Below are 10141 nucleotides of genomic sequence, written 5' to 3'. Positions count from 1 at the left end.
GGCAGCCGCACCGGGAGGCGCTGGTTCCCCTTTGTGCTGCTCGCCGGCAGCCCGGTGCCCGCCGTGTCGCCCCCGGAGCTCCCCGCCGCATCGCCGCCGAGCCGCCCGCGCAGCCCGAGCCGGCCGGTGCCGCCGCGCCGCGGGAATTGCCCGTGCCCGCCGGGGAACGGCGCGGTGGGTGCCGCCGAACGACCGCCCCTCCGCGGGGCTGCGCCCAGGCCGGCCCGGGGCGGTGCGGTGCGGGGACGCCCCGCCGGCCTCGGGACCGGCCCTCGCCCGCCGCCCGGCCCCGCGCCGCCGCCGCCTTCGTCTTCCGCGCTTGGTCTTCCTCTGCGCCGGGGGATGCGATGCGATGCACGGGGGAAGGGGATGCGCCGGACCGCGGCACCTGGGACGCCGCCGCGCTTGTCCCCGCTGACCGGTCCTCTGTGTGTGTGTGTGTGTGTGTGTGTGTCTTTCAGAGCCTCTACTCGCCACGCCAAAATGCACCGAACAACCAGAATCAAAATAACCGAGCTAAACCCCCATCTCATGTGCGTGCTCTGCGGCGGGTACTTCATTGATGCAACAACCATCATAGAGTGTCTCCACTCCTGTAAGTACGACCGGGCGCTCCGCGTTTTTCCCCCGCCGCTTCCCTCCTTTCCCGGCATCCCGGGAACACACACGAAAAAAAAAATCCTCCCAAGCCCAAACCCAAACCCCCCGAGGGGCTCGGGACCGACGCCCTCCTCCTCCCCGACTAGAGGGGAAGTAGGTGTTCCAGCCGCGGTGCAGATTTTCTGAGGACGACCCTACGGTCTTTGTTAAAGTAATAATATATGTGCTATAAGCGTCTCCTTTTCATGGTAATTGCAGCTTATTTGGGTAGTTGTTTAGCTTAAGCAGCGTGTTGCTGACAATGGACGATTTGCTCTAGCTTGCATAGTTTAGAAAATCGCACCTTTATCTATGCATATCTGAGCGGCACCTAGGAGCATCACTAAAAGCCTGTGGTGTTTGACTTACAGTTTGTAAGACCTGTATCGTGCGTTACTTGGAGACCAGCAAGTATTGTCCTATCTGTGATGTCCAAGTTCACAAAACTCGACCGCTTTTGAATATAAGGTAGGAGAAAGTTGGGAAGTGCGCACTGCATCTCTTTTTTTGCTTTATATGGGGAGACAGCTGTAGTCGGTGTCAATGTTATCTCTTCGTCTGCAATTTAAATCTGAAAGGGCTTGTCAATTTACAAGCTACCTCGTGTGTATGTGGTCTCTTTGGAGTTTCTTCACTGATTGAAACTGAAGATGCCTCTAGATGTTTTTGTTGGCCTATTTTAGCATAGACCAGTCATTGATGCCTCTTCCCTCTCCCGCATTCTGCTGTACCACCCGATAGTTCTTGCCTCTACTTTCTCTATCCCCAAGACATGCATCACTCCAACCACAGCTCCTAGTCATGAAAACTCCTGTTGCAACTTTCCAAACTAAGAGGCAAAAGCCTTTAAAATATCATTTGCCTCTCAGAAACATTTTTGTTGTCAGCACTGCGTTTTGCTCTCTGTGCTTTCTAGGAAGGACATGAAGATTTAAGGCCTTCCTTCAGTCTGAGAGACTTCTTTTTCAGTTGTGGTAACATGGATGAGTTTTGGCTCAGAGTGGTATTTAGAGCAGGGTTAGTTTGATTACAAGGTCCTGTAAGTTAACTTTTTATGACTGGCCTCCCACTTGGTAGAAGACGCCTCGTTGTTGTGAAAGTTTATAAGTGAGGAGCTGCCGTTTGGATTAAAATACTGCTTCATCTGCTTAATTTTATGTTGTGGGGTTGTTCTTTTTTCAGGTCAGATAAAACTCTCCAGGATATTGTATACAAGCTAGTACCAGGCCTTTTCAAAAGTAAGTAGTTAAATCAGGTATTTTATTAAGAGCAGAAAAACAAAACCAGAGCTGCTATCCTTTATCAATACCGTGAGTTACAGAGTAACTACTAAAAGAAAAATATATGCTTTTCCATCTAGATGAAATGAAAAGAAGAAGGGATTTTTATGCTGCTCATCCTTCGGCTGATGGTAAAAGCTTCTCGTTCACAACTTTAATGTGTGTGGCATTGAGCTAGATGTTTTACTGTTTCCTTTTTAACTTACAAGTGATGTATTACCGTCACAGAATTTTAAGAAGTCAGCATAATAAAAGTTTATTGTTTTAACAGTCAGGTAGCTTTCATTCATTATCTTACTGTGAAGATTTTTTTTTTCTCGTTAGTGAGAATTGCAATTCTTCCTGATTTGAATTTCAAAATGTAAATTATTGTGGAAATTTCTGTGCAGCTGCCAATGGCTCTAATGAAGACAGGGGAGAAGTGGCTGATGAAGACAAAAGAATTATAACAGACGACGAGATAATAAGCTTATCCATTGAATTCTTTGACCAGAATAGGCAAGTTCTGGAATGGCAAAATTTTATGTTTACCTATTTGATAGCACCTGTATTTATTTTTTGTTGTAATTGTGCAATTTCTTCTCACAGACTGGAGCGAAAAGGAAATAAGGAAAAAGAAAAATCAAAGGAAGAGGTAAATAACTTTCCTTTGCTCCAGGGGAAACATATCACACACACACACACGCAACTTTGGAGCAGGTCTGTAGCTGAGAAAAATACATAGGTATTTGTGTCTAGAATAAAGGAAGCACACCTCCTGTCATGGCACTAGGTACAGAAGAGGTAAAACATTTTCATACAGCTGAATATGCAGGCAACTTTTTAAAATTCAGAATACCCATAGTATTATTTTTAAAGCAGAATCTGATTTTTCGTCAAAATTCGGGAAAATATATTTAGTAATTTATTAAAAAATAATATGTATTGCATATGTACCCTGAAAAAATATTAAATATAATACAAATATTTGCATATGAATTTAGTTACACTTTTAAATTACATTCTCTAGAACTGTAATTTGCCACTTATTTCTGATGTGCCCTCCAAGACAGCAGGCATTGTTCCGTTACAGTTCATAATTTAGTAAGGTGCACTTTTTTCAACATGAAATGCTGGAATACAACGTTGGTGGGAGTAATTGCGCATTCTCAGTAGACTGATTTTCTTTACTATGCCACTAGGTGAATGACAAAAGATACTTGCGCTGCCCAGCAGCAATGACAGTGATGCATCTAAGAAAGTTCCTGCGGAGTAAGATGGATATACCTAACACTTTCCAGGTACCCATGGGGAAAGAGTGATTTGTTTGCTTGTTTAGGTTTTTTGGGGGTTGTTTTTGGTAGGACTCATTTTCTCATTACAGCCAGTCCCAGCAAGTGGAAACAGCCAAGTATTTCTGATGTGTGCCATATATTATTTGGTTTATTTTTAAAAGTCTGTCTGTAGAGTTTGGTGACCTATTTTTTTTAGTGCTGTAAATACCAAAGTATCAAGAAATTGCTGCTTGATGTATTTGTGATATATGTGACAGTGGGGCTACTTTTACCTTAGGGCAGTCATGTGCTAGGGGTAAGTGCCTGGATGCTCCTTAATGCAAGGGTTCATATCTTGAACAGATCGATGTGATGTATGAAGAGGAGCCTCTGAAGGACTACTACACCCTAATGGATATTGCCTACATCTACACCTGGAGGCGGGTGAGTGTTTCCAGCGTGCCTCCCGGGAGGGTGCAGGTCATGGCCTGGGCAGGGCACTTACCAGGGTCTCCCTTTTGCTTTGCAGAATGGGCCTCTGCCCTTGAAATACCGGGTCCGACCTACTTGCAAGAGGATGAAGATCAGTCACCAGAGAGAAGGCTTGAATAATAGTGGGGAGCTGGAAAGTGACTCTGGGAGCGACAAGGCAAGCAGCCCAGCAGGAGGCATCCCCTCCACCTCCTCCTGTTTGCCCAGCCCCAGCACGCCAGTCCAGTCTCCTCACCCCCAGTTCCCCCACATCTCCAGCACCATGAATGGCACCAGCAGCAGCCCCAGCAGTAACCACCAGTCCTCCTTTACCAACAGAGCTCGGAAAACATCAATAAATGGCTCCTCAGCCACTTCATCTGGTTGATGTGCCAACCAGGCTACCACCCTCGCCCCTCCTTTATATAGATCTCTCCATGCCATTACAGCTTTATAGATGCTAATCCATGTGACTATCATCCAAATTGCTTTCTTTTGTAGTAACACTGAACTTGGCTATAAAAGGCGGACTAGGTGACATTCAGGATGGACGTTATTGGAAACGCAAGATTGAAATGTAAATTTTTCAGAGGACTGGGAAACAAACGAAAGTTACACCTTCACCTGTTCTGAATGATGTGGAGTTGTTTCTGTCCCCATCATCTGGAGCCAGGAGTCTCCAGAAGTCAACACAAATCCTGGGAAGTAGTTTGTTAATCCAGACTAACTCCTCCATTGCGTTCTCTTCGATTGTTATTGTTCTTATACTGTTTTGTGAACCTGTAGAAAGCAAGTGCTTTTTCATCTTGAAATCCAACAAAATTGAAAGAATATGCATAGAAAAATGCATATATGTAGCCATGTCACTGTGAATAACAATTTTTGCGTATTAGCCATTTTGATTCTTATGTTGCATCTTTTACTTCTCTGTTGCTGCGCAGAACCGATCAAAAGAAAACTTCAGTTTTACAATCTGTATGCCTAAAAGCGGGTATTACCGTTTTATTTACTGACTTGTTTAAATGATTCGCTTTTGTAAGAATCAGATGGCATTATGCTTATTGTACAATGCCATATTGGTATATGACATAACAGGAAACAGTATTGTATGATATATTTATAAATACTATAAAGAAAATATTGTGTTTCATGCACTCATGATATGGTTGTTAAATTTCTAAACAGGTTCGACCCTTGCAGATGCCGCCTGTTTGAGCTTTGCTCATACTGCAAGAAACACGTTGTGTGTGAAAGCTACAGTATTGGGGAAGCACATTCAAGTCTCTGATAACCTGGAGGCAATTGGCAATCTTAAAAGAATTTTACTTGCTTTGTCTTTTTTTTTTTTTTTTTTCCTTCCAAGTGGAATATTTTTACTTTACCAAATGTTGAAGTGATACAGTGAAAAAAAGAAATCAAGGGACGTGGAAGTTTTAGACCTGTTTGATTACCTTTTTATTATTTGGTGTGGTGGGACTGTGTTTCTAAAAGCACACGGAATCATTATAGAAGCCATAAACTGTTTGATATAAATCTTAAGGAACCAGCAAGTGGCTGGATGAAGGCATTTTATCTAAATTTGTTTTAATATATATGTATATGGTACAGTACTAACTTCATTAAAATTTAACTGGTACTTTAATATTTCAAATAAATTGTGGAGAATGCCTTCTCTTTAATGGCCTGCAAGTAGGTGCATTTTATTAGAGGCTTCTATGGGTGGGGTTTTTTCAATAGGAGGAACTTTTCCACCATAAAATATGAACAGCCCAGAACACTTTTCAGTTTGTGCTTTGCTTTGGTCGAACTTTGTGTGTGTTCATCACCCATCAGTTATACATTTGTGAGGGTGTTTATTCTATATGGATATTGTTTCATGTTTGTACGGAAAAATTGTAGTTAAACATTTCATTGTCTCCAGTCTGCAAAAGAAGCACAATTCTTATTGCTTTGTCTTGCTTATAGTCATTAAATCATTACTTTTGCATATAAATTGCTGTTACTTGTCCTGCTTGTTTTTATAGACCAGGTGATTGCAAATCCTCCACAAGGTTATTGCTTATTGATGTATATGTCTTGTTAAACAAGAGTTGATATTTTTTCCTGTAGTAAACATGTACAGTTCAATTTCAACAGTAAAAACTTCAGTTTTATATACACGAATAACTTTCATTTATAGCTGATCAAAGAAATAAACAAATAAAAGGGATAATTCATTGAAAAGTAGCAAATTACCTCTGTTGATAATGTGGTGTTAAAGGACAAACATCTTGTTCTCATGGGAAGTATTTCTGGGTGTACCAAAGATTTTAGTGAGCAGTTCAGTATAGCACACTAAAATAACAAAGGGAGGAAAAAACCCTAGAAATTGTAGTGATTTGTTTTGGTTGCCTGTCTTGAAAACATTTGCTGTTCTTTATTTCACCCCGATTTATTCTTGAAAAAAAGCAAATGGTTCATCCTCACATCCCAGTCAACCACAGGTTTTACCTCCTCTCTGTTCAAGCTTAGCCCCTGTTAAACTGCACTGTCCGGGAAGGGAAGAACTTGATTTTTGTGATGGCGAGTGCAATGTTCTGCCTGTACTACCCTGGATTACTTTTAAATCCTCAGTGGAAGAACTAAATACGTTTTAATAGTAAGATACCTCTCAATGCGACCGAATGTCTATCTTGGCACGATTCCCTCAGCTACATGAGTGAATCACACTGCGCTGGTTGAATTATTTCGCCCAAAAACCAGCACTGAACCTGCAGCAGAGGCTTGTACGTTAGCACACTGATCCAAATGTGCTTGATTTTACTCGAAATAGAAGTTAATCACTACTTCTAGCATCAATACAGAGCTAATCTCGGTCTTTGTGGAGTGCCCGTGAAGCACTCGGCAGTGAAACCGGAGTTAGATATTTCCCTTCGAGGTTTACTAAGCTCTTATGGTATTTTCGACCTCTCCCAATTTGACATCTCCTGTCTGAACAAGAACAAACGCTCTAGTAGCTCTCTTGCCGAGCTGCAAAAGCCGCCGAGGATGTTTGTGCTGCCATGTGAAACTTTTGTTTTGCTGCTGGCCCTGCGCAGATGGCACTGCGATGCTTATATACTGCTAAGCACAACTGGGAGGACGATCAAAGATAGCATCTTGGTGTTCTACTTGTGAAGCTGCTATGTCAGCTTTCCCGGTTTCACAATATTTTCCTTTGCATATACATAGTGACAGGTTTTCCTTTCACATGTACCTAAGTTCTCCCTGAAAGGAAAAAAATCTCCGCTCGGTACATGTAAGAGGAATATTTTCATTATCCAACGTTGTGTTTATATAGATGGAGGGATAAAGGCGAAGTCTACTGCGTTTTCCTGAGCTTGTTCAACAAGCAATCTGGTCAAGGATAGAGGCAGGAGTGGTCTGTGCCGGCTGGAAAAGGATGTTTTTCTGCCTTCATCCGACCAAATTTTCCGCCCTGGTTCAGCTGCCTGCAGCTCCAAGCAGCGCTTTTGTGTCCGGCACGAATGGGGATCCAGCCCCGGGGAAAGCAACAGAGAGGAAGCATGAAAAGCTTCTGGAGAAGACGGACAGAAACAGGGAGATGGAATACAGAAATGCGCCGGGAGAGGAGCATGACGAGCTTGCTGAGCCGAGATGGTTGTCCCCCGGCACTGACCATTTCTCCCAACAACCTGCGCCCATGACTTCCAGAAAACCGACGCTGGCGGGCGGGTACCGCCGACAGATTTCCGACACCGGCAGCGTCCCGTGGGCAGGAGAGGGAAGCGGCGGGCGGCGCCGGTGACCCGGGCAGCACCGGGGGAGCTCCAGGAAACGCCGTGAGAAAGCGATGGTCCCCCGTTTTTGAAGGGATGAGGGGGCATAGAAACCCGATGGCGGAGGCAGCGGCAGAGACGGGCGCCCTTCCCGACCGGGCGATGCCTTTGGTCCTCTGGCCGCGGCCGCCGGGCCACCGCCGTCTCCTCCGGCGCCGCACCGCTGCCCCAGGAGTCGCTGGGGATTTTCAAAGCGCGCCCAAAGCAAGTCTTCCCGTGGCCGGTACCGGGGCGAACTCTCCTTCCTTCCGCCTCCGCCAACCCTGCGCCTCTTTTTTCTTCGCCGCGGTCCCGAACCGCGGGTTCCTCAGCCGCGGCGGCAGACTACTCCTGCCTTCCAAACATCACTTTTGGACTGTTCATCTCTCACCACGCAGGAACTCCTGCAGTTCCGATCTTTGCCACCAAACTGGCTGCCGAGGATCGGGTTGTCTCGTCGTGCCGGGCTCCGATTTCTGGCCCCGGAGCGGGCGGTCGGCGGCGGCCCCCGCCGCAGGCACCGCAGCGGGAGGAGGGTTGCGGCGGCCCCGCCGAGCACCTCGCGCCCTCCCAATTTTAAAACGGTGAAATTCTGAGACAATGTTTACTCAGATAAGTGTTTCCTGTTTCCGCTGTTAATTTTTAACGTTCTTGCTCCTACTCTGGGTACTTGAAACGGATTTCCTTTATTTTACTATAAACAGTTTATTTTTCATCTTTTGTGCCCGTCTCTTACCCTGAGGACGCCTAGAGAAGAGCCTGCCCTCACCTCCCGAGGGCTGTGGATCTCCACTTTCTGCAGCTCAATGTCTTTGCCCCGTTCCGGGAGCTCCGACCCAAGCTTGATTTGTGTTTTATTAATTCGAGGATGGCAAGGATTCTGGCAGCGAGGATTTTTTTCCAACTCTGGCTCCTTCACTCGCTTTCCCCGCGACCAACAGAGGAGTCCCGCCAGAAGAACAGAAACACTTGTAAAGCCCGGTGTGGACCAGGCAATTCTCGGTGTCGCCGTCTTTGGGGATGGGATATTTCTATTTATTTAACAGTGATGATGTGGGTTAAAGAGAAAAAAAAAAAATCAATGTCAGTAACGGGTAGAGCACGAAGGACACGTAACACCCAGGCAAAGGAGGTTTTCCTGCCGGGGCTGGGCAGGGAGAGGGACTTCCATCCCCGCTCGCTGCCGCGAAGCCGTGGCCGCGACGGGCAAGACAGCGGCAGTCACGGAAAGGCCGCGAGTGGCGGTGCCGGAGGCGGGCGCTGCTCCAGGGGTGCGAGGAGCCCGCGGGCCTCCCCGCCGCCGGGCGAGCGGCCGCTGCCCGCCCCGGGAGCCCAGCCGGGAGCTGCGGTTCTGCTGCGTTTCTTTTCGCGTCGCCTCCGCCGGCGGGAACGCGGCTTCTCGGGCCGGCGAGGAAACGTGGCGCTCGGCGCCGCCGGTGCCGCGGGCGCGGCCGGGCCCCCGCCGGCCGCCCCTCCACGGGCGGGCCGCCCCGCTCCGCGCCCCCCGCGCCCGGCAGAGGCCATCTTGCGCCTGCGCACCTCTCGCGCCCGCGGAACTTCCCCCGCGCCGCCAGATTCGAACGGGGCTGCGCGGAGCGGGATCCGCGGGGGGACCCGCCCAGCGCCGCCCCATCGGCCTCCGCCGGCGGCGGCGGCGGCGGGTGCGCCGTCGTGCCTTTGGCAGCTCTCGGGCCGTGCCGGGTCCGGCCGGGGTGCGGCGGACACGCCTGGCAGACAGCACCCCCGGCCGCAGCCGCCCTCCGCTGAGGTGTAGCGGTGCCGCCGCAGGCTCCACACCGTCCTGCCTCCAGTCTGCCTTCCCCCGCCTCCTGGCCTTTAGGGTGCTCCAGCCAGCCCGGGCATTTAGGGATGTGCGCAGCGGGACCGGAGCATTCCGGGTTTTCCAGCTGCGGAGCGTCGTTGTCCTGTATCCCGTCCGCCCTGCCGCAAGCACACGGCCTCCCGCTGAGGCTGGCCGGCACCAGCCCTTCCCGGGGCACCGTGGGGCCTCGGGGCGAGCCCACCTCCCCGAGGGATAGGAGGGCTTCGCGGTAGCCATTTGGCGTATCTATTTTCATGGCCCGCAGCTGAATATCGCACCTCGGCTAGAGAAACAAAGGGCTGTGTATGTTCCTATCGCCGGGAACAGGCAGATGCCTTCCCCGTTCCGAACGCCAATGCTCTCAACGGTGTGGAGGGGGTACATTTTCCGGGAGCGGCCGGGTGAGAACTCCGCCGTGGCAGGGAGGCACTTTCCAGCAGCAGAGGCAGCCGGCAGCCCTTCCCCCTTAGCGCCCGCCGCCGGGCTCCGCATCCCCGCTGCCTCGGCCGCCGCATCCCCGGTGGAGGAGGCCGAGGCCGGGAGGAGCCGCCTTACATCCTGGGGCCTCCGCTGAGCGCAGAGATTACAGGCACTGCTGCCAGCGGTGACATTTCTTACTCCTCCTTCTCCATGTGCTGGGAATGCTCGGGAGTTGCCTTCTCAACGAGGCATTTTCTAATCTGTGAGAAAACATCGTGCAGCTGATGGAGGCCTCCAAGGTGGACTGAGTCTACAAAAAAAGAACCCAACCCAAAACCAAACCAAACAAAAACGTTCCTCCAAAACTCAAACACAAAAATAATTACAAAAAAAAAACAAAAAAAACAAAAAAAACCCCCACAAACAAAAAACACCTTAACAAAATAACAAAATCCCCAC

At 48.8% G+C, this 10141-nt stretch overlaps 1 protein-coding gene across 1 annotated transcript in view; it reads left to right on the top strand.

Annotated features, from left to right (window-relative positions):
- The window catches only part of BMI1 (BMI1 proto-oncogene, polycomb ring finger), a 10619-nt gene extending 4983 nt beyond the window's left edge, over positions 1-5636 (top strand). The window contains exons 2-10 of the mRNA XM_041488553.1: positions 462-595; positions 1011-1107; positions 1822-1877; positions 2000-2050; positions 2309-2417; positions 2508-2553; positions 3101-3199; positions 3536-3616; positions 3702-5636. Coding sequence (XP_041344487.1) covers positions 484-595; positions 1011-1107; positions 1822-1877; positions 2000-2050; positions 2309-2417; positions 2508-2553; positions 3101-3199; positions 3536-3616; positions 3702-4031 — 981 coding nt within the window. The 5' untranslated portion in view covers positions 462-483 and the 3' untranslated portion in view covers positions 4032-5636. The remainder of the gene's footprint in view (positions 1-461; positions 596-1010; positions 1108-1821; positions 1878-1999; positions 2051-2308; positions 2418-2507; positions 2554-3100; positions 3200-3535; positions 3617-3701) is intronic.
- The last annotated feature ends 4505 nt before the right edge of the window (positions 5637-10141 follow it).

Source organism: Pyrgilauda ruficollis, unplaced genomic scaffold, assembly GCF_017590135.1.
Source record: "Pyrgilauda ruficollis isolate IOZ18807 unplaced genomic scaffold, ASM1759013v1 scaffold12, whole genome shotgun sequence".
NCBI classification, from domain to species: Eukaryota; Metazoa; Chordata; class Aves; order Passeriformes; family Passeridae; genus Pyrgilauda; species Pyrgilauda ruficollis.
Note: the sequence above shows the minus strand (reverse complement) of the source record. Positions and strands in the feature narration are given on the sequence as shown.